This window comes from Aplidium turbinatum, chromosome 17 (genome assembly GCF_918807975.1).
Source record: "Aplidium turbinatum chromosome 17, kaAplTurb1.1, whole genome shotgun sequence".
NCBI classification, from domain to species: domain Eukaryota; kingdom Metazoa; phylum Chordata; class Ascidiacea; order Aplousobranchia; family Polyclinidae; genus Aplidium; species Aplidium turbinatum.
This window is the reverse complement of record NC_137488.1, coordinates 11,959,789-11,984,631: the sequence shown is the minus strand read 5'-3', so window position 1 is coordinate 11,984,631 and position 24,843 is coordinate 11,959,789. Positions and strand designations below refer to the sequence as shown.

At 38.2% G+C, this 24,843-nt stretch overlaps 1 protein-coding gene across 1 annotated transcript; it reads left to right on the top strand.

Moving 5' to 3' along the window:
- The first annotated feature begins 1,025 nt into the window (after window positions 1-1,025).
- LOC145786121 (G1/S-specific cyclin-D2-like) lies at window positions 1,026-23,233 on the top strand. The gene is made up of 6 exons (XM_082597772.1): window positions 1,026-1,521; window positions 3,100-3,237; window positions 3,400-3,477; window positions 5,227-5,386; window positions 7,995-8,125; window positions 18,969-23,233. Exons 1-6 carry the CDS (start codon window positions 1,321-1,323, stop codon window positions 19,200-19,202), a joined length of 942 nt encoding a protein of 313 aa, XP_082453898.1. The 5' UTR covers window positions 1,026-1,320; the 3' UTR covers window positions 19,203-23,233.
- The last annotated feature ends 1,610 nt before the right edge of the window (window positions 23,234-24,843 follow it).

Below are 24,843 nucleotides of genomic sequence, written 5' to 3'. Positions count from 1 at the left end.
GATGTGCTATTGAAATCCATTTCTGGAACTCGCAAAATATTTACATTTATATCTTGTTTATTTAATTTCCTTTATTCATTCAATATTCTCATCCAACAAAATTGTTACAGTAGCTGGATTGGCAGTGGTGACTGGTGGTGAAATAAAACGCCAATGGAATACTTCTTTTTAATGTTTATTTTGCATCGCTATAATGAGAGTGAGAAATAAAGAAACCTCACTGGTTCGGAAATATTTTCGAACTAAGAGAATTACGTCATGGCATTGTTGCAATTTAAGCATTTCCCAACGTTGCGTTGATGTTGTTCTAATGAAGTGGAATTTTCGTCTTGATCTTTCGCAGCCTTTCGAAGTTCGAAGAGAAAAGTGCAGTTACAGCCACGTGTTGCTGGATCTATCCTTTTTCTCTTTTTGTTTCTTGCTATCGACACAATGGAGCGGAAAAAAGCCAATGCGGAATGCGAAAAAACCCAGCCAACACAATTTGTTCTTTTTGCATTGATTCATTGTCTGCAGACGTTGAATCTGGATTGTTAGATTTTATCATTGGAAAGGATTTCTTACGAAGCTTGCAAGCAAAATCAGACAGTTCAAAGGAATTACTGATTTTTTTTAAATCGCTTATTAAGTGTCGTGTCAATATCGTTCTAACGTATAAATTGTATGGTGCACACTGCACAAGGCGTAAATGTTAATTGTGTATCATTTCAAACCACATGATGACGTGTTCTATTAGCGTTCTGTTCGCGAGGGGTATAGCTTTTTGGAGTTCTTTTACTGTTTTTTCATCACTGCTTGAGAACGAAAACAATCCGACAAAAATAATGATTGAACCATCACGGTAGACAATAGCAGTACAGAAATATAAGATAAATAAGAAAATTTTCAACATTTTTTACGCTAGACTTTCCTATTGGACAATGGCCGTGGCGTATATTCTTTAAGGAATAGGTGGCCCTTTTTTACAGGTAGTCTCCAAAATTGAACAAAATAAACAGGACGGTTTTTGTATGATTTATAGATCACGTGATAGGAACTTCAACTTTTGTCTGAAGTTTTTTTATGATGCTAAGTTGTTCTCTTTGACGTAATACACTGTCTTTCTGGCTTATAACAATCCCTGCGCGTTTTCCAGCGAGTGGGGCCACAACAATGAATTTTAGACGTTCGTAACTCAACCCGGATGACTCAAAGAGGACTCTAAAGCAGATCAATAAGTGAACTATTTTTCATAGCTTTCACCTCATTACCAAGCAAGTCGCTATCGAATAAGCTGATCAAGGTTTTACTTGTCATTTCGTGACCGTGTGCGTTGGCATTATGAGTCTTGCCTGTCCCGAGAGTTGCGTGGAGGAGCGAATCCTTCGCGCTCGACATGACCCATCAATGTTCGATCCAAGAGTCTTACGTAACCTCTTGGAACTCGAAGAAAGATACCTTGTTTCAACCACATACTTCGATTGCGTTCAACGTGATGTCCAACCTTATATGAGAAGGATGGTCGCAACTTGGATGATGCAGGTACTTATCCAACCACCAAGTTAAGCCTTTTGTGGATTGATTACTTTGAAAAAAGGTCTGATTTGTTGGTTGGCATATCATTACATTTGCTTGTAGGAGCAAACAGGGTGGAAAATGGCACCTCTGTGATGCCAAAGGTTGGATCCGCCTACAGCGAATCTTTTAAGCGGCTCATTAAGCTCATCGTGTGCTTGGTCTATAGAAGATTATTTTGTGCAAAATTCATGTGTGAATCAGTCCTCGGCGATTGTAACATAGCACATTTCCGTTGGTACATAAGGAAAAAGTTGTTTCGCGGATTAAACTGCTTAATTTTCTGATTTATTTCATCGGTAGATGATCTGGTGCACACAACCCTTAATGATCAAATTAAAAGGTGGCGTTTATATCAAGAATGTTGTCCTATAGGATCCTTGTGGCTATGCTTCCTTTGACGCAAACTTCCAGCCATAACCGCTGGTTCGTTTTGCGCAAATCAACGTTTATCTTCTGATAATGTCTGATGTTTGAATTCATTCCTCTGTCTGCTGCATTTTGTTTGCGCCATTTGAGTTTTGCAATAATCCATTTTGACACACTGCCTTCCCTATGAGCAAAGTTCAGTATCGGACTTTAGGAAATTACATTGGTCTATAACTAATTGGTACAATGTCTCTTCATCCCTGCGGGAAAGCGAACATGTTTTGTATTTAATAAAATTATAATTGTCTATCAGTCTAATCTTCAAGCATGAGTTCGGACCACAATCTTGTGTGTACGTTCCTTTTCAATTCTGCATTTTCTCAAGTGTTGGATCCACGTAGCTTTTAGCATAAATATTCTTTTATCTTGCCAGCAGGCTTTTTGCCGCATTCGCTCACTCTTGGTGGCCTTTTGCAGAAATAGCTTTCCAGCTAGCAATAAATCCCCTTCATCCTTTCAACGTCTGGCGGCGTTGAAACGATACAAAAAGGAGGATTTTTTTCGAAACTGGTTAGCAATATCCGGTCTTTCTGCGCAGCATAGTTCGTCGGGTCTAGAAGGAAGCGAGTCTTTTCATTCACAAAATTTCATGCGCTCTTTGCCCATAGACAGCTTGTCATGAAATCATGAAAGGCCGCCACGGTTTTAATGGGAGCTTTTTGTGCGTTTGAAGTTGGCAGTTTGATTGCTGAGTGATAACCTTTAACAATAGCAAAAGCCAAACTATCTCACACTGTTCAAATGGTAACTAATCACCCACGAAATGACTTTATCAAGTTTTTGTTTTGACATTTCTGGTTGCCTCGCAGAGTGAAATACGAAAAGCTTTCGTCATTTCGTGTCTTTTTTTTACTCAGAAGCAATAATTGCACAGTAAAGTAGATTAATTTGTTTCACTGTGTGGTTTTCCAACCAAACTATGTGGTTGTCACCAAAATAAATTGTACACAGTCGTGATGGCGTACCAAGACGTTTATGGCCTGTGTAAAACAAATTTGAAATTTTTCGACCAACAAAATTAGTTCTTTTTCATCGACAAACTCTTAAAATGGTAACGCATGCTAGCTGGATGTACTCTTTAAGTGCTAATTTTTTTATATTAATTGGATGGCACAGGTTTGTGAAGAGCAGCGTTGCGAAGAAGATGTGTTTCCTCTTTCCATGAATTATTTGGATCGGTACTTGAGTGTCGCAGAGATTCATCGTACTCAGCTTCAATCACTGGGATCAGCCTGTATGCTGCTCGCTTCTAAGGTAAATAAACACGACACCAAAATTGAGTTACTAACGGCACGCAACTGGAAGCAATTATTTTAAATTATTTTTCTGAGATTCAAAATAATGCTTTGTTGTCTGCTCAAGTCTTAGCGTCATTTTTAAAAGTTTTTCATTCAAATATGCTTTTACGATTTTCAGGTGAAAGAAACGCTGCCTTTGACTACGGAAAAGCTGGTGATATACACGGACAATTCTGTGGCGTCAGATGAACTTTTGGTAAGTTTGGTCTTAAACAAAAATCTGTCGATGTGTTACGAAATCATCTCGCTTACGTAGCTACTGATTTTGATAACTTGTAGATCGAGAGCTTTTAGACAAGAACTGCATTTAGTCTTTTTTGTTATCAGATTTTGCATTCTTGGACATAAATTCTTGAAAAGTTTTACCTTGGTTTGTTTCATTGCCATTGAACATTTATCCGAAACGAAAGACACCATTCTTATGGAAATGGTGCAGCGTTTATCACTTATCAGCGGTGAAAATATAACTTGTGAGGTAGTGAGTTTGCCTGAGGCAGCAGCGTGTAAAGGGGTCATGTCGAGATAGACACATTCCATTCAACTTTTTACTGTTGATGTCATAGTCTTAAATAAGATACCATGAATGGTTGTTTAAAGAAATTCTTCTGGTGCGGTCTTTTTGTGCTTGTCGCTCAAAGGCTCGTTTGTTGCTATATGGTCGACGTGGCGTTATTGGTCATGAAATTTGTCAACCCTTATCATAGGAGGCTACATAAAATTTCTTAATGTTTTAACATCTCCAATAAGTATAAAGCCTGTGGTGAAAGGATTCTCAATTTCACTTATTAAAACTTTTAGTACAAACGCTATCTAAATTATATAGCCTATTTAAGTTTGCGGTTTTATAGAGTGTCAGTAGGCCTATTTCAAACAACGTGCAAGCTCACTTCGACAATTTTACAGTCGTTTTTAATATCATTAATTATGTTTCTTCCGGATTTTATTTTTCCTTCCAGTGCTGCTCTTCGCAATGAATTTTGTCATTCAGCATGGGTTTTATTTCAACATTTTTTACATCATTTTTTTATTACACACGTAAAAGTTGTACAATTTTCCGATGCAGATGTACGTCGGTACAAAAACAAAATGGTATCGGAAAGTATTTCCATGTAAGAATAATTATTTAAGTTGATGCTTTTTCATCTTCTGCAAGCTGTGCAAATATGTTCGCACTGCAATTGGAATACATCCGATTTCATGCATCACTGTTGCTGCAAGAACAATGCGAGCTGTTGCTGCAAGAATGTTAAGCTGTGCATTTCTTCTAAAGCCAGAAATCCGACATAGTCCTTTGAGTCTGCATGGCAGCTGCCACTTTCATGAAAACCAAACTAGTTTTCTTGCCTAAGGTTCAACTTGTGTTAGCTCACCTGGAGGTTTGTGAAAAAGAAACATTTGCATCAATTACCAAATTGGCATGAAACCGTAAAAACGTGTTTTCCGCACGGTCTGTTACAATTTTTGACACAGCTTAGTCGTTCACGGAATAGGAAACGTTTCAATGTACTTCTTCCTGTTGGAAAGTCCATTTTAGCATAAGATGGAAAGTAGCAAGCGTCGACACCCATGCTTTTGATGTAACTGTAGGTTGTGAATTGGATTGTACGCCTAAATTTCAGGTTTAATAAATTACTGTGTGACAAACACTTGAAATATAACATACTTCATCGCATAGTTCTACACCCCTGCTCTGCGTATGGCTTTGCATTTACCAAGACTCTAATAATTTAAATATAGTGTGCAGTATCATGTGCAAACACATCGGATATATTCGGTTAAATGCAAATTTGAAAGCACATTGTCGATATAGTTTAGCGAAAGTTTGCGTTCTTAGTGTTGCTATTTCACACATAAAGTTGCATGTAAAAGGCTGCAGGAACAATTTAAGGAAGGCTATACGATTTATGATTTGCAATATTTTATCTCAACCTATCACATTCAACAGCATTTCGAGCTGATGTTACTTATGCAACTCAAATGGGACGTGTTATCGGTCACTCCTGTTGATTTCGTGGATCAGTTTTTGCACTACCTCAACCTAGAAGAAAAAAGTACAGCTGCAATAAGAAAACATGCGAATGCGTTTATCCACCTCTGTTGTACAGGTATGTCGTCACTATGTGCAACTAAGCTAGTACGGTGTAAACCAGTATGATTTCAATTAAGGATGGTTTACATTGGTTTAACAGTCGATGTGAGATATTTTGAGTTTCAAATTGCGTGTATTGTCATTTCTGGCTCTGCTCTACTTGCCTCCTTGCTTCCAATGCGGTTGGACGGGTCTCACATTACGGGATATCCGTCCTTCTAAGTAATTCTGAAGCAACTGTTCGCATTACCTAGAAGCGCTGGATTTGCCTGTGTGATCTTTGTAAGTTGATCAAATGTTGCATAGCAGCGAATAAACAATTACATAACGCACAGAGAGTCATTGTCTTCATTTTTATTAACTTCAATCTAAGATATCTTAGCGGCGATACCAACAACCAACAAGTCTATCCTTTCATGCATTAATTCAACGTCGGAAAGCTGATTTGCTGGCTTGGATTGGAGATGGCAAGAACATAATTATGGAGCGTGCTATATTGATTTCTTTTTTGGATGACAACTTTTTGAGAATTGTCCACCTGTGTTAATGATGGGAGTTGTTTTCAAACGCAGTCGATAATTTTCGATTGATTCATTAAAAGTAAAAATGGTGAAGAATTTGACGTGTCTGACACGTTGAGCTAGCATTTTTGTTTCAAGTTGATAAGCAAGATTAAACCGGATGATTGCGGTTGCAGTTTACGGCTACCTCAATGTAATTCCCCAGTGTACTGACGAGACAAGGGCGATCAGTTCTCGCAAGAAAACTTCTTTCGCTTTGTTGCCAGACTCAGCGATATGAAACGACAGTCAACACTTCAGTTGTTTTTTCTTGTTTAATTTTGTAGAACCGTGTTTGTAGCGTCATGTAATGACGAGTTCTTAAACCAGCCGATTCTTCAGAAGTAAAGACCACCTTTCATAAAACCTTCGCACCGTATATTTATCGCTTGTCTCTATAATATTAAAAAGGGACCTCAGTCGCCTGCAGGTCAGCAGACCTTTCTCCATCGAATGGCCACTGAGTGACTGATCTTATCAAATTGTAGCAGCTTGAGAAGTCGTTCTATCAAATTAATCAACGTTTTCAAATCCTCATAGTTATACGGGTGTATCTCAAATCGGCACTTTATGGAGCTCTGTGAAACATCCGTTTAGAGTTGCTTAATCTTGCTAGCAAATCATTCATTTTTTACAATAATTTAACGTTTGCAGACGTTAGATCATTGTAAAAATGAAAGATTTGCCGGCTGGGATAGTTATGTGATATCAGATTACACTCCAGTTTAAATGTATGGTCTGGGTGTTTATTTCGACCCGGCATGTCCCGAGTGATGCGGCAAACATGAAAATGCTGTGTTGTTACATTTTGCTTTAACAAACGTGGTTATTGATTTCGGGCGAGATTTTAAGTGTTGCACAAGTGACAAGAGAATATAATCTCTACTGTGCTTTTTGGCTTAATGCACGAAAACAATCAAAAAAGCAGAAGTTGATTGTATGTTCAGTTTCACTTTTCTTGCGGTGTGCACTTAGTTTGCACAGACCGATCGCAGACAAGCTTGTTTCCGCTATGAGAATCACTTACTCTCCAATGCCTGGAGTTGAGAAGCTTGGAATGTAATTTGAGATTTTAAAATCCACAGTTCTAACATTGTATCGCATTAGTTTATCGCCGCGTTTAGATGGTCAACCATCGAAGGAATTTCATGTTTAAAGTTTGTTGCAAAAAAGATGTCGTTTCAACGTTCCTGCTCTTGAAGCCATGAAATTTACTGGAATCAACTAGTGTGGGAAAACATTTATCTGATGATGGGTTATTGTGTAGACTGTCCGACATGTCAACAGTTACTTGACTATGTGTGTAAAAGAGGGCTTTTCATCTAACTATAACTTGAAGGCATTTAACATGTCTACAACCAGTTCGGGTTAAAAATATTTGGTGGTCTATCAACCTTGATTCATCAACCTTGCAAACTCCGATTTTGTTTTTCACAAAAGTTTGTGATGTATGATGATCTCTTTGGATGAGCTTTTGGAGTCCGAGGATCTTATATCAACTTGACATGGCTTCAGAAATTTCATTTGCAAAATGGATGACTGAATAATTTGTACTTTCGTATCAATGTGATCAAAGCGAAATTCGGCATTGTGAAATTGTCGACTGCTTTTTTTGGTAATAATTTATCTTTGTGTTGACAGACCGAATGACTGTATGATATTAGTTCGACCGAAATACGACGTTTCATGCAAAAACGTTTGATTAAATGTTGTCGGCATCTCTTATCTAACATTTTATGATTATTTCTAACACTCACAATCCGTAATTTTATTGTTTTTTTTTGTCACCAGTATGTTGATCTTTCCACAAAATTCGTGTCATATCTTGGGAACTGAATACCAAGTAGCATAGATCCAATACCGTGATAAGTTAAACAATGTTTAGTTTTGGTTCGTGTGTAGCTCGAATAATATCTGACCCCATTTGCTTTCTTGTTGGCTGTCCATCTGTTCTCAGAGTATTTTGACATTTTGTACCCTAAAATCGATCGTGAAAAATTTTGAAAATTTAGTTTTATCTATGAATAACTTCAAACCTCACCTGTCATTCTTGTGGTTTTTCAGATCACAAGTTCTCTGTTTATACCCCCTCCATGATAGCGGCAAGTTGTGTGGGTGCTGCTGTTTTTGGAATTGTCGGCCCTTCTCGTCAACGCTTACTCGGACAACTGCAAGAAATCACGGGCGTCGATTCGGTTAGTACTGACAACATATCTTTTTCTACGCTCATATCGTTTCCTTTCAACACAAGAATGATGTAATGTGCTATTTTCGCTCAGACCAAGGCTCTGCATGCTGTAACTTGATTCTTTGAGTTGCAAAGCTAAAGTTTTTGTTCTATGGTAACTCGGCATTGTCGAGATGAAAGAGTTTACGCGTGACGACAGACTTGTTACCCCTGTTTGTTTCTATACAAACCCATCAGTTAATGGATTTTGTCCCCGTTACTTATTACGCTTTCCATTAATTGCTGGAACTTAATCTAACAGTGTTCTGTTACGCTTTCAACGCTTTGAAACTGTCTTGAATCATTTAACCTCGAGATTTTATAGAGAATGTGTTAGGTCTGGGGAAGCACGTCCTCTGCCCAGGCAGCAAATCAATCGTTTATTTTACATTGATTTTTACAACGTCTACAGACGTTGAATCAATGTAAAAAAATGGCTGATTTGCTGTCTGGGATGTTTTATATTGCTGGCGTAAACCACATTGTTCAATCGGAAGCCTTCATGCGGGTATAATGGTCCATGTCATTGTTTGGGTCGTTGGAGATGATACCGAACTTTATGTGACTATCCCACTGACTTCATGGCTCTCTTTTTTGACGTTTCAACGTCTTGAAGCGTTGTTTAACTAATGCAATGTTCATGGAGTTTGTTGACTGGAATATATGGCTTGCCTTCATGCTTTTGGAAATTCACCGGTCCGTTGCATACCCGACCAACATTCGTTCCTCTTTTTGCATCGTTTCAACGTCTGTAGACGTCGCAAATTGAAAATTATATTTCCCATTTGAGTAGTATGCAGTATGCACTAATGTTAGCAAATATCAAACGGTTTAAATGTGTGAAGTTCTTTGTGATTTAATTTAGATAAGATTACTCAAGATGATCATTCCGTGAAATCAAACGAATCAAATTGTACTTTTAATGGATTACGCTCATAAGATGGCCGATTATTGTTTGCCAGTCTCCTGTGTTTGAACAAAACTTGAGTAACCGAGCAAACGCCCGCATTGTATTGCACTTAGTTTTCCACCCACTTTGTAAACTGCTAATATGTACATATAAAAAAGCGGAATGAGCGATGAAATATATCGCTGACCTTTGTCGCGTTGTCAATTACATCAAAACAAATTCTGTGATCAGACAGGTTCGAATAGCTTTAAAACTTTTTTTGGGGTCAACAAAGACAGCACTGTCATCCCCAAAGCCAGTATGTGCAGTTTTGGAAATATCACTGCGTCAAATGAAAGCCTGCAGAAAATTCATTCCCGAAAGCACTTAATGATGTCAAAATTTTGATGGAAAAAAATTTTTTTTTTTGAAATTCGTGAATAAAAAGTTTCCTAGTTTCCTTTTGGAGAACGTGGCTAGTTGAAGTCTGGCAGAGTTATTTTTTAAGTCAAGCCATGATCTTTTTTGTACTGCAGCAGCCGTAAAAATCGACACAAAGGAAAAATACTTGACAAAACCCTTCATTCTATTGGACCACATTTTTCGTTTTTTTCACTTTTTCCAAAGGCCACGTGCAGCGATAAGTCACGTGACCTAAGCGAGTGGGTGGGCGTATTGAGGTATTGTGTGAAGATGAAGTTCAGTTTTCACAATTCTTGGAAATTATTCAAGCAAATTGGCTGCTGGGTCGTCGGAACAAAGTTGAAAGCTCGTTTGTTACGCCCAAATTCCCCTACTTTTATTTAGTTTTATCATTCTGCAGACACGCACAGGACAAGTTGTTGACAAATATTTACGCATACCGGGCCTTGACAAACATCCGCTACCGATAAAATGAATCTGTTATTCAGCAGCTCCAGGCATTCGTAGCTAACAACCGTCGGTCTTTTATGTTTTACTGCTCCAGTTAATGGCTTTTTCTGTTGATTTAATCACTCACCAGCTCTATTTCAATGCGACATCAATTTTTTTTGGTTGTCTTAGTGTTTTACAAAGCACAGAAAGCCATGTGATAATTGCGACAAGTCGTCTGCAGTTCAAAATGACCAAAACGTAATGCTACTTTTGTGCAAGTTTGTTGGTGTCCATGCCTCTTTCTTAAAAGTTGTGATATTGCATTTTATGTCACGAATTTTGAGCTAAATCATGTTTGATTGCTGTTAATTTGTTTCCTTCCGTTTCCCTATGCCGGTGGTTTCCAAAATAGACGGAGCCGACGAGAGCGTATGCTGAGTGGGTTTTTTTTTGGGTGATTTTTTGATACGGTAATCTTCAACGAAACAAATTTCACAGGTAAAACGATTTCAATGGAAGACGTCTCATGCACTTGGGGCACTGTTGTTATAAAAATAATTCTCAACATGTTTTCATCTACACCACCTGTTTTTGATAATACAATGTTAAGATCGTCCCCTCGATACTTGAGCTGGCAAAGAATGTTTAGTTTAAAAGAAACAGGGAGGTTAGGCTCGTATGAAAGCTGGAAGCATGAAATCTGCGTCAAGTTCTCTTCAGGTGTGACGCCGATATCGTGGAAGCTGGACTGGCAACTCTTGTCTTTCGCGTCCATGGTCTTTGATGATTAGGATCGAAAAGTGGCTGTGTTTCCAACGCAATGTGTGTTGTCTGGATGATGAAACCAAAGACTGGAACTTGCTCTCTAGAAGCCTTCCAGTGTAATCCGGGAACATCGTGTATCTGAGGTGGTAAAAGGAAAGAACCTCTGCCTCAGAGGCTGATACGACGACGACGAGTATACTTTGGATGGCAGTGAGTGAAAAAAAGCTTGCTTTCTTGTATCTAACAGATAGGGATCAATTTTCCGTCTTTTAAAGCCGAAGATCAGGATACGACTATTTCTATCCAAAAAGTGAAGCCCACCTTGCAGTTCACTTGTAGAGTGACGTATGTGACCTAAGTTGACCCCTGACTAGGGTTTGAAGAGTGTTCCATGCGTTCGATGGCGAATACGACAGCTTGCAGTGACATGCTGTATTCTGTGAGTGTTTTTAACTGGTTCATCATTATCCACAAGACTAGAAAATAAAGGATTCATGGTATTTTAGAACTAGGATGGTGTTAACAAACAAGTGTGAAAGTTTTGTTGAAGGCGTCAGAATTAACCACAAACTATTAAGTCAATTATAATACCATGTTTGAATCATAGTTTATGCATAATAATATCACGCTCGAAAACGTGCAAAAAACTTCCGCGATGTAAAATTAAGCAACATTTCACGAACTTGAGCTAGCGCCCTGTAGAAGTAATAGAGTTGTATCACATATACGTTTAACTTTAACCTTAGCAATTTTAACATCAGGTCAATTACAAGTTTCTTTATTATTGCAAGATAGCTATATCCATCGTCGTCTTATACTTGTTTTGATACTTTTTTTTAGCTTTTCACTGCGTTAAAAAATCTACTGTTTTCGTTGATATAACATGAAAGGCATATTTGATTCTCGAAGATCTTATCTTGTGTTTGCCAAAGAGAATTTGTATTTCGCTGACCTTGTATCTAATCACTTCAAATCATGACTGATTTCATTAATAAATTCCGCTGACTTAGAGCTGCAATCTGCGACTAACCTTTAATTACATAGGAAAATACATTGTATGGCATCTTATCCGTGTGGTTCCGTGCAGTCTACAGACAGTCTTTGCAATATGTAAAAAGACAATTGCCAATGATGCCCGTTGAAACAGTAGCAAGGCGTTGATAACTTAGTTTCTGATAAAACCTTTTCATTTTTAATAACTTTTTGTTTTTTATGAGTTGGACTCCTCGCAACAATCCTTTTTCGGAACTGTTTTATTTTTGGAAGTTTATTGGCTGCTTGCTGAGGCTTTTAAGAAGGAATGTGCGGCAGTATCGCCGTTGTACAAAGCGCTCGCTTCGCCAACCACAGTCTGTTAATGCATTCTTCGTTATTTGGAATTCGGCACAAAATAAAACAACGGTCAACATATTTCAGCGACTCACAGCGTTCGATCATTATTAAAGTCAGTGAATTTAACGTTGATGGGAAAAATATGTTTTTGTAATACGAGCCACACAAGATCTAAACAAGGGCGAAGAATTCTTGAAAGTTGTCTTAGCTATTTCTCAAGCTCCGATGTATCAACAACGTTTGCCTGATTCATGAAGATGTTTTGTATCCACTCGAAAGCAGTGCTAGCTTTTCAAAATGAACTTTTCATTTGTTTTTAACAGAGACATTTTGCACCCCACTTACTTACCTCGCCTATGCGCTTATTTTAGCGTTCTAATCCTCTTACGTCACCCTAGAAAAAGCTTGTTGAGTGGAAGATGAGATGTGGACGGGCGTCATTTTCCGTCATATATTTCGTGGTTGACATTTGAATCTTTTAAACTGAGTGAACGACTAAAGTAACTGCAACTACTGCATACCTATTTACTGTATTTTTTCCTTAGATTTTGTTTGCAATCGGTAAAGGTATAGTCTGTTGGTTAACTCTTTTATGTTTCATTTTTAATTCTTTTGTGTTTGTCAACCCACTGGTGTTTCTTCCACCTGTTTCAAAAGTAATTCTAAAGTCCAAATGCAACAGTTCACTTGGCGAAACTGTCTAGCACTCTTAGCTTTTGTGTTGGGCATATCGCATTAAGCATTCGGAGATGCAAGATATTTCGAGAATGCGTTGCTCGACTAACCGTTATTGCAAGAAAATTTGTTTTCTCGTGGGAAATGGTAGTTCTTGTTCTTCTTGTACGTACCACTGGCTGCGAAGGTGTTTTTTCAATATCTTCTTTGAACAAATGTGTTGACTTATCCGTCCTTTCTCTTATCTTTCTATGCTTGTTTTAATTACATAACACAATTTTTCTAATTTCTGCATGTTGTCTTCTACTGATTTTTCTGGCCTCTGGAAGAAGCATGATATTAGATAAGAAGTATGACTGTTTCTCACAGCCTGGACGACTTTTGCTGCATAAACACGTAATGGGGCGGCTGTCCCTGACAAAACAGAGCAATTTTGACAAGTTAACCTAATTCAACCTCAAACCCGAACACGCCGAGCAAGAGCAAAATCCGTCATTTTTACATTGATTCAACGTCTGCAGACGTTGAATCAATGTAAAAAAGACGGATTTTCCTGGCTGGAATATTACTTATTATAGCGATGACGCACATCCGATTGCCGCCGATGCAAAAATATCAACCCGGGCGGTTTGCCTGGAGCAAAAGAAATGTCTCACTTTCAACTTCTTTTTCATACGAAGTATAAGGGAATATATCCTATGTCGCATCGCTTGTCGGCATTTCAAAGTGGCCGCCTGGAACTGCTACATGGCTTGAATGACGATGCTTCGGGATTAAATGAATAAAGCGGCATAGCTCAAAAAAAATGACGTAGATCCGATCGATGACTGGTTGGGGACTGTTACTCGGCCAAGTTGACGCTCATACGAAGACAGCATAATTTAGCGGTTACCTGTGTTTATCTTAGCCGAAAATGTCATTTGTGCGGCTCATCGACACGAAGTTCGTGCGTTATAAAATCTTATTTTTTAGCCAGTCGGCTTTCACTTTTTTCCACTCTGTGGTAGGCAAAGCACGCGTTATCCACATAAATATGGTGGTAACTCTACGAGAAAGTCGGACGTTGATTGTTTTTAAGAGATTAAGCCTGAAAGGGTGGTCCGTTGGCAATTTTTCACTCAACGTCGATTTTTCCTTTCAGCATTCTACTGCTGTCCCATGACATTTGCCGAGTCGGAAGGGAATCTAGGTTTTGTCAGATGGACTGTTTGTATTGATTTCTTTTTCACATATCTGAATTAAATGGACAATGACGTGCCGTGATGAATCTGTTTTCCAATGTTTCAAAAATCTGACTTTATGAATGCTCCTAAATCGACAACGTCCTCAAATTCGCGCAAGTGCAAATTAATGAACCACTAAACCACTTTACGGCAATTTCATCGGGATAAGAACAGGGATGAGATGAATAAGCAATTAAACTTTTAATCCGAGGCTTTGATCTTTTTAAGTGCGCTGTAGAATCACATTAATTCAGTACTCTCCACGCTTGCAACATTTCTCGATTTTTATCTCATACCACTCATCATCACATCCATTACGTCGTGTTGATGATTAGGGCTCATTTGTTTGTTACCACAGGCATTTTGCGGCTACTTACTGTATAGCTGAGGCATGTGGAGTGGTTGTCCCAAACAAACTTCCTTCTTTGAACGTGTGCTTGAAGAGGAAGCACTTGTCTAGAGTACGTGACTTGTTGGAGTGTTGTCCAGGGCAGGAGGGAAAAATTCCTTCTCCTTGCATCACTCCACCACCACGCAGCATCGTATCAATGTAAAAAGGGCGTCAAATTCTTTCCTGAAATTCAGCAAAATGTTTTCACTCTTTTTACCTTCAGGGGCTGATTGAGTGCATCGCATTTTCCCGGCTCAAAAACATTTGTCTGGGTTCGATTAGAGGGTATTTGGTCGTGTGCTGAAGTTGGCACTCCATCTTGGGTGCTCTTGACTTGGTTGTTATGTTAGCCTGTGGAATTCAACCTTACGTTTTGCGGCAATGAGTCGAACTGCTTCTGAGGTTAATTTCGTTTACGCAGACATCGATTTGTCGCAACCTGATATGCATTCGGCATGCGATTCGTAATTTATGCTTCAAAGTTGAAAATGTTGCTTACTTTGGCATGGCAGCAAATTTTTCAACCACGATTCTCTTACGGTAACGTTGTAGTTTAAAGATTTTCCCGTTTTGAAATAGCAACAAATGCCTAATCCAGCGCATTCCGTTCTTTTGTGTTGTTATCCTTAGTTTTTTCAGCTATGTTCGTTTCAAGAGCGCTGTTCAAACGCTCTTTCCTGCTGTTATTAAAATTCCGGACTTTATGAGCTTATATTAGCTTACCCCGCAAGAAAGCTTGTAATTTATGTTTTATATACCTCACCTACCGCTCGAAACTGTATTTCATATAATATAGTTTGTGGAATCTCTTTTATCCTTTCACTAATTGCTTCATTCAATGCTGTAACGTAATAGCCCTAGTGAAAATTATACATCTACGGTTGTTCCGAAAACGGTCTCATTTTATTTCGTGGGGGCAAAAACATTGTTTTGTCTTTTTGTTACAGAAGCCATCATTATTTTGAGTCTATTCTATGAAATAACAAAAGAATCCTAAACTACTTGTTATATGCATACCGAATGGATCTTTTATCATACCCATAAACAACTCGATTATCATATGCCTGTGCTTTAGTAGTGGTACAGTCTGCAGTTAATCACGTTTAAAAAATTCAAATTCAGTCTAATCTATATTGCAGAATTATATTTTTATTTTATTAACAAAAAAAAACTTTCTCGATATTTTTTGTTTTTGAAGTCACAATTTTGAAATTACGTGAAGTTTTTAAAAACACTGTAAACTTGATGGCAACACAAATTAATGTTTTGTTCTGTGCAATATGCAATTGCGCACCTTCTGTTATATCTTTTTCGAGTTTTGAATAGTGGCGTTCGTGACAGGGCTATTGATGGAGGGGTTTTCTAATTCTTGTGTCGCTTTGCCACGTTACAAATTTAGCTGTTTTTTTGTTGCCAGATTCGTGTTTTTGCATTTAGCACTCGGATCTAGCTTTTGACTGGTGATCAGCATTTAACAAAATAACTTAGCATTTTATTATTTTGTCATGGTTAAATCCTACATTCATAGGTTCGCTGGTATTTAACGTTTCAATTTTTGTTACGAGAAAATGTTTTGCGTTAGCACGTTATGGATTTTGTTGCGTTTGGCATACTCTTTTTTGGGAGGAAACCCGCTGAATTTTGATGCGTGTGACATTCTGTCAAGTCAGAACAAAGTATGTTTGTGCGGTGCAACATAAAACAAGCAAAATATTATTTGGCATTTTTTCACCCACGCAAACAGCATTCTAGTACTTTTTTGTTTAACCTGACGTTTCAGTACGTCAGTGCGAAGGTTTGTAGCCTACGTAGTTGTGAATTCGACCGGGTTGAAGGTCTCTATTGTCTTGCTTCACTGATGTATGAGTATGTTGCTTCTTCGTCGATTTGGTTCTCTCCAGAGTATCACAGCCAGCAAAATCCGTCTTTTTAGTATTGATTTAACGTTTTACAGACTGGGGCAGTGATCTGAAACATGAGAAAGTGGTTTAGCGGAAGGATATAGTTTCGCGCCAAGGCCTATCTGCCTGTTTGCTTTTCGCGCCTAGAAGCGACTGACAACGCCGTTGCAAAACGCGGCTTTTTTCAGTTATGTACGGCACAGGGCTCTATTTCATATTAAAATCAACAATGCTGCACACATTAGTTTTTTGAGTTAGCCTATCACTTTGTAGGTGATATTTCCACATTAAGCAGCTCCACACACAGTCACACAAATAGGTAGACTGATTGTAGTCTGCTTATTGACCTATAGTTAACCGTGGAAGGTGAAACACGAGCTGTGAAAATGCCATCATGTGGGGGAGCGCAACTTGCACATTTTAAAGAAATGTCGTTTATAAGTAACTGAAAGCTGACGCATGAAAGCAAGGAAAGGCCTCTTTGTTCCCCACCTTTAAAATATCAAATCGGGTCATAGCTGCGCAGCTTACTCATAGATGGACTCATAGTTGAGCTATGACGCGTATCTCGGCAATTTGTTTTTTGCCTTGTTCTAACTAAGTTTAACGGTAAATGGATATAAAGACTTGAAGATTGAGAACAGAGATGGGAAGCAGTGACCAATCAGCGAAACGGTCGGGGTCTAAGCATTCATTCTCACAAACTTTCATGTTGTTTACGAGAGTGGACATTTCTTTGTCCGACTGTTTCATCAGATGAAAAAAACTGTCGTTTTCTCTCGTCTCCTAGTGAAATATATTTCTTCATTTTTTTGAATGTTTTTACTTATTGTTTTTGTCCCAAGTGGATCTATGCCGAATTAGGTAGTTGGATGAATTTCAATACGTTGTTTTTTCTGTTATGGTCCACTGCGTAATTTCAATTCGTCACAAGTGGAAGAGCTTCGTGTTTACTACTTTTCTACGTGTCAAAGCAACGCGGTTGTGGAATGGAGAACTTTCCTTGCATAATATTCCTCAAATTTTCTTTCAGAATTGGCTGCTTTCGACCTACGCAGGTTTTTTCGATATGGCTCATTACGAAAAAGTCACGTGATCAAATGAGCACATGTTTCTCGCTGCTGTTGTCGGAACTTCAACTTGGATGCTTATATTTGCCTCTGGTTGTCAATTGATAAGAATTCATTTGCCTGCAATAGCCATGCAATTATTTCCGAGTTTCCCGGTCTGAAGCGGGTAGAAAACCCAGCGTATTGATGTAACATCTTTTGTGCCAAAGTTCCAGCCAGACCAAAGTGTATTTTTATCACTTTTATTCACATTGTTTGCTCAATTGTTAGTGACGTATGTGGAGGTCGAATGTCATCTGTTGTATTCTTATAAATAATTTTGTGAGTCTTTCCTTGGTGTTACGCCAACCAAAAACAACAAAATGGTTCTTTTTCGTGTAGCAAGGGGCCATATCTAGATGATTTACGGGGCCTTTCACAAGTTGACCGCATTGTTTTCAGGTAGTATAATGTTTTAAAGTCGACTTGCAGAAGGTGATTAAAACAAAAAAAGGCACATCAGGGCATATCAATCATGCATCTCAAAAATGCTGAGTTAAGTTTTTTGATGTTTGAGTTGGTTAATTTTTGACGATTATATTTCCAACAACGAGAATCTGATAGTTCTACTGTGATTCCACGTTTGCATACGTCGAATCTATGTGAGAGGACCTTTCTTTCATGATGCTTTATAGCCTTTTTGGTAATTGTACATTGGTTTGTTTTGCATACAGTAAACGTTGGCTTGATTCTAATAAATCACATCAAAGCAATAAATATTTTAAGTGCCTGTAATAATCCTTAGTAAGTTTTTTTTATGGATTAAAGTTTTTGAAAGAAGCCATGTTTGAATTTTTGTCAAACCTTAACGAAGGAAAATTGCCCAGTTGTTTACAGACGTATGCTTTTCATGGCGTATTATATCCAAGCGCATATTTGTGATATCAGGTTTTCTTAAGATCAAGCGTGTTGAATGTCGAGCAAGAACACTGATAGCCATCGAAAAATTTAATTTGTATTGCCTTGTTATACTCACCGGGCATTGTGAAGCATATACGTAAAAACAGTGTCATATTTCGCATCAAGACTTCAAAATGATAGTACAGTAGTCCCCGCTTATTAAGCCCAGGCCCCCAGGGTTAATAGGCCCACCCGCTTTTTAAGCCCAATTTGGCCCGGTCCGGAATTACTTAATGTATTGGAGTGACAGAGAATCGTCCTCCGCTTAATAAGACCAAAATCGTCCGGTCCCGAAAAAGGCTTAATAAGCGAGGACTACTGTTAATACTCTTGTATCATCCCCCCTCCCACTAAAATAGCAGCATCGCCTTCGCTGTATTTCCTATTTTACGTTGAGGTTGAAACGCGTTCGTATGAATAGTTCGCTGTATTTCAATGAATGAACTTGCAGAAAATTAGCTTTGTACGTTGACTTGGTATGTTTCTTAATCATGTCATTGTTTCTGATAAAACTCTTAACTGAAAAGTAGATAACCTGCATTCAATTCTTTCATGAAGCGAGACGTAAGACAGTGAAGATGTCTAATGGCTCAAGTTCAAACAAATTCGTGTGCTTCAGTCTTGAAAACTGTTTATGAATGTGGTTATCTGCTTTCCTCTTGACTGAATAGCCTGAAGGAAACGGTCACACAAGTATGAAGCAAAACTGCTCAAACAAATCGATTCAACGCCAAGCTTTACATCGAACCAACATGTTTTAATATGTTTCAGGATATCCTTCATGCATGCTTGGAGCAAGTCGAAGCCGCGCTCAGATCAAGTTATCACCAAACTACGTCACAGCCGAGCAAATACGCCGAAGACGGGGGCGAAATGCAAAACTGTGGGAGGGAAGGAATTCAGGGGGAACAAATGACCGCTGATGCGCAATCGCATTCAGCGGCAGTTTCAAGCGAGTGTCGACAATCGCATAACACGCCAACAGACGTCGACATGGTGTTTTAGTCCGGGCATCGACAAGACTCAAGCGGAAATGCCATGCACCTTGTTGTGCATTGTGTTTGAAGCATGCCGGAAGGAGCAGTGCGATTCCGTCAAGATATTTCATAAACTCTTTTTACATTTTTGGAAATCTTTGTATTTTGTTATAAAATCTAAGCCGTGGTTAGAATGCATTGTTATCTGTTAGTTGTAGACGTAAGGTTATTGCCATTTGAAATGCATCATTGTCGCACTGAGAGTCTTCAAAGCTGTCTGTAGTTTGCATATGTGGCTTCAAGAAAGAACAAAATGCCAACAGTTGTCTTTCTATTATAAGAAGCTTTGTCAGTTTACCTTCATCTTATCTGTTAGCTTTCAGTCCTGAGACAGCTTCTGGACAGCGCGAAAATATTTGAACACTTCTTGCTTGAAGCTTTCTGCCGCTAATGCAAACTTCTTTATCAGGACTTGATTAAAGTTTTGCTGAAATGTAGTGTTTGATCTGTTTGGTCTTGTTTGCTTCACTTCGTTTAATTCAGACTTAGTGAACAGACTGCACTAACACAGCCTACTTTGATTTTATTCCAACTAGCAGTTTGCTCAATGAAAATGCTAGCCTGTATTAACGTTTATTACTTATTGTGATCTACAACTGTTTTGTAGCGCTGAATAGGAATTTTTGAAGGTGCGTCTGTATTTTTTTTGGTGCTTTTTTGATCAATTGAACTAGCCTTGCCAAAATACTTTATAGTAATCTGGAAGTTTTTTGGTGAAATATCACGAGAAGAACTCGTCGCGTCAACTTGTTTCAACCTTTCGAGCAAGATTTCCGTTTTGCAGCCATGTGCTGAAAAAACAAATTAGTTTCGAAAAATGGCCTTAAAAGTCATAGTTTGTAGTTTAAGTTATGGACAAAGTTATTGCTCAATACATTTGATTGTAATTTTTCACCCACGTTATCAACAAAATTTGTCTTCCAATGCCATTGCAAAGTACGATTGCTAGCTAGAAATTACTTGAATTGTCTTTTTTTACTGCATACGAACTAGCCTACAGCTTAAACTTCCAGATTATCTACCCGATGCCTTTGCATGTGGCCAGGTGGACTGCCAGTCTTATGTTTTTGGTGTTATTAACACTGCCATTTGAATTGCTGCAGCATTTTTCGAGTTTTACTACAACATTTTGTACATGACACTGCCGAATTGTCAAATGCCATGATGCCAACTTATCACTTGTTGCCGTGTTGCCAATCACTTGTCATTACAAATTGTATTGTTAATTAACCTCGATTGACACAATTGTATGAGAATTTGTTAATTATGGATGATAACCAACAAGGGTCACCAAACATGATGATGGTGTATTCTTTGCATGTGGTTTAAAGCAAAAATATTTTAGCAATTTTGTTTTATGTTTGAGTCCGAAACATTTTAGGTTTTACGTTCAACCCAGTTTAACCAAACCACTCCATTCCGTTAGAAATCGCTGTATAGACATTGTTTCGACGTTGTCAAACATAGACACGATAGAAAAGTGGCAACTTTTACTAACTAGTCAGCGCCCTAAACTTATTGCTTGAGTTAATTACACCTTAATTTTTGTTGCAAAAGCAGTTGTCGTATGTGGTTTGTTTGCTCGCATATTTTTGCTTCACGTCTTGTACCGGAGACGACACGAACACTATTGGGCGCTCAACACACGCAGTGATGACATGTGTTCCCGTTTTTTTTCACTTTTTTATTGCATTTACTCGCTAGGTCTTCTGATTTTGAATAATGTTTTACATGGTGGCGGAAGTCTGACGAGTTCTGACGATTTTTTAGCATGAAACAGTGCCTGCCTTGCAAATATGTCGCACACACCGCATGATTGGTTTGCTCACCCTATGAGATTCAGCCAACACTCCGGGTGTATGCTGTTTTTCGTTTTATACCAGTCAACAAGTCTGAAAGATAGCAAAATGATACTGTTGATTGTGAGGTCTTTTTGTGAGTTTTTAGGTTGCTTAAACGTGTTTTAACCTCGTAACGCGACTTGTATTGCTGTATTGACTGTACATTGTACAATGTACAGCCTGTGTTGAAAATAACGTCTACGCCATAGAGCACAGGTGCCGGTTTTAAACCCCAAGCCAGAAACACTTCCTTACAATCGTGGACAATGTTATCTGTTGCTTTTTTGTTGCAAGGCAAGGTTTTGTTGCAAGTTTTTATTGCATTGTGTTTACTTTGACACGTGATTTGAAAACCAATGGTGTATTTTTTACAAACAAAATAAAGCTTTCTCGAATTCTTTATTACGTCATCGTGTAATAATACCAAGCTTCTGCAATGTGCCCTTTGCTTCGGAAGCAACCTTTGGTTAATCCTCTCTTTATTATTATAATTAAATCTAAGCTTCCTGGCGTTCTGCAGGCCAGTTTTGGGCACAATGCATCATTTAATAATTAACATGTTACCAAGCAAGAGAACAATCTCCCTTCAATCGCTTATTGCCTCACCGCTGCACCAGATGACCACTAATTTTTCTGTGTTTTTATCTATTCAAGAAATGGTAAAAGAAACTTGACGGATCGAATATTTTTAAGATGTAAATCCGCGCACGTCCTTTGAAGATCCGTGCGCCTGAGGGCAAAGAACGTAGGATCTCATGAAAAATGCACCGTGCACGTTTTTTTGTTTTTTTTTTGGTCTTCACACCAGCGTTCACTGCGAGAAGATCGTGATTACGATAAACTCTTTTCAAAAAGTCTTGAATTTTTTATGAACTTACTTATCACCCGTGGCTTTATCCTTTTCATAGATCGAGGCTTTGTCACTTTTGTGTGAAACGATAATTGTCAATGAACGCTTTTCTCGGCTCATCAGCCTGTATTTCCTTCACATGGACCAGTTGTTCTTAAGAGCCTGCGAACTGAACTAAACTAGCTTTAAACGTTTCATGCTGACTTTAGTTTTGAAAACAAGCTCATCCGACAGAAGGCCTATTGTAAATTTATGCCAAGCTCGTTAAAGGGCTACTTGTTTTGGCTCGATTTGAGGCATTGATTTTGTTTCAAATGTAAATAAGTATCGACTGGTTTTCACTACCGGTATGTCTAACAAAATCTTATCATTTAATTTCTTTGTATATACTTCACCTGTAAATACTGTATATTGTTCTTTACGCAAAACGTTGGAATAACTGGCGTAAATCCGGTAAGATAGCGTTTTAATGTGGCGATGTTGACAACACCTTTTAAAGTTGGCCTCTTGAAATGTCTGTAAAAGTTGCCTGGTTTTGTTTTTGACGTTCTCTTGAGTTCTTCTGCTGAAGGATTGACAATCCAATTACGCCGATAAAAAGGAACATGTTCTGGTATACTATTGCCTCATAATTCCGAACAGACAAATACGGGCAATATGATGGTATTTGTTGCGAAACCAAACAGTACCTTTTCTCACTGATTTCACGTCTGCAGATGTTGAGTTTTGTTGAAGAATGTGTTGCAAAAGCTTGAAAATCCTTTTTGCAATTCACAAGATTTTGTAGAATTGAATACTATGAGTTGGCTACAGCCAACAAGCCACCGGTGTGCGCAACAAAATTGTTATGTCGAAAAGCTGCTACCCTCTTTACTGTATATGTGTTTTCAATTCGTGTTTTAACCAACATTTTTAAGGAATGTTATCGTGTTTTTGTAATACCTTCATGTTTTATTGATATAAATTCCGAAGTATTTCTACAGCAACAAACCTGTTCATTTGTATGTAACCATTGTTTCAGAGTTGAAGGTAGAATTAATCTATATTTGGTTAAACTAATATTTTGAAAAACTGAACGGTGCTATACTGTTGGCAGTCAAGTTGCCAAACACTGGCCTCGTTTCAGAGAATGTGCAACGCAGGGTTAAATGGTTCTTTGAGTTGTATCATTTTAAGTGATATAATTTGCTTTTGTTCGTTGTATGTTCTTATGTTTTGCCTGTTACACCGCTGCCATTACTCAATCATAGCCAAATACTTTTCAATTCTCCATAACTACTTTTCTGCCAATAAACTGAGGTTATTGCATTTGTGAAAGATTGCAATTTGTTTACTACATTTTAACCAGACAGTCATAATGCCTTGTTAATCCCTGCTTTTAACACATAACCTGGTCAGCAAACCAGTCTTTTTTCACATTGATTCAACGTCCAGCCGTTAAATCAATTTGAAAAACAACTAATTTTTTGGCCGGGAAGTTTTAAACATTTTCAGGACGGAAAAGATAGCTATCTTATTTTACGACGTTTTTTCTGAATTCATCAGTCATTTGAGGTGAAGAACTGTTGGTTTATTAAATGCGGTTCTTAGGTTTTCAGGCTTTTTTACTTTCTGCAGAATGGAAGGTAATGTTCTACATTTTTGAATTAAAAAAAATGTTCTTGTTTTAATAGCAAAATAATCCCGTAGAAAGGAGTGTTCTTAATGACAGTCAACACAAGGTTGAGTACTCACTAGAACAGCGAGCAATTTTGATATTTGCTAACCATCACGGTATAGCTTCCACGTTAGCCATTGAGACAAGTAATGAAATAATCTTGGTTGCATTTGCGGATTGTAGTTCTCCCTGAGCAAAAATACCAGTCACATCGGTTTTCTTTGCTCTGATAAAACGTGGCTAAAAGCATGAAATCACGATGATGTTCTATAAGCTATAGTCAGCTTTGAAAATGTAGGTTGCATGTTCATATTTCGAAGGATAACATATGACACTGAACAATAGTCACTGCCCCCTTCAGCAAGCTTGGCCCTTTGGTGATATGTTTGAGCATAGCCGTAGGAGAGTAAAACACTTTGGGGGGCAAACAAAATTTGCCCAAATTTTGTCTTTGCAAAAACTCAACATTACTCACAATTGGTGCGAGTAGCCCGCGCGTAACCACGAATAGGGTATGGGATGGAATGAAAGGGAAGACGTTTTATCTATCTTCCATCCTGACATTTTGTTCCATCTCATCTTCCATTTAATTTCGAAAAATTTCTTCCATTTTCCATCTGCATATTTTGTTATCGACATATTGTATATCATTATATGTAACAAGTAAGCCCACGAACTATACGGTAAATTTGAGCTAAAAATTTAACATCAGTATTTTTCTAAGGATTAGGCTACAGTGTAGCCTACTGTTAGAAGTTAAACTAGAAGACTGCAGCATATATGTAGTCTTGTTTACTTGTTTATATGTAGTCTAGTCTACTTCAACACTTGTTGTACAGGAGCACAGCGAGATGGAATGCGTTGGAATGGCTGTTTTCTGTGTATTGTCAATTGATGTGAAACATCATGGGCATCTCACTTAGATGGCTGTTTGTTTTTTCGATTCCTCCAAGTGTATTGTCAATATAGTTTTGCGGGTTGGTGTTGAGTAGGATCGGCTGCGTTTATGTGTTCCGTTTTCGCCGTGATTTCTGTCCAGTGTGTGTTTGGAGTTTGTAGCGAGGCAAGCTTATTGTCTATTTTATCGTTTAAGCTTCATTTATAGTGTGGTGGCACCTTGTCTTAGATTAGCACATGTTTTGTTTTCGGTGCTTTTTCTTCTTCTTGATTATGATTCAGCAATTCAGGCAACATCTCCCAATTGTTGCAACCAGTGCAATGTTTTCATATCAGGGTCTATGAAATCCACATGTTCTGCAGG

Bases quoted from the DNA above. Each gene is read 5' to 3' on its own strand.
- LOC145786121 (XM_082597772.1), top strand. From the start codon at position 1,321: ATGAGTCTTGCCTGTCCCGAGAGTTGCGTGGAGGAGCGAATCCTTCGC. The intron at 5,387-7,994 runs GTATGTCGTCAC...GTGGTTTTTCAG, and splicing joins TATCCACCTCTGTTGTACAG to ATCACAAGTTCTCTGTTTAT. The intron at 8,126-18,968 runs GTTAGTACTGAC...AATATGTTTCAG, and splicing joins AAATCACGGGCGTCGATTCG to GATATCCTTCATGCATGCTT.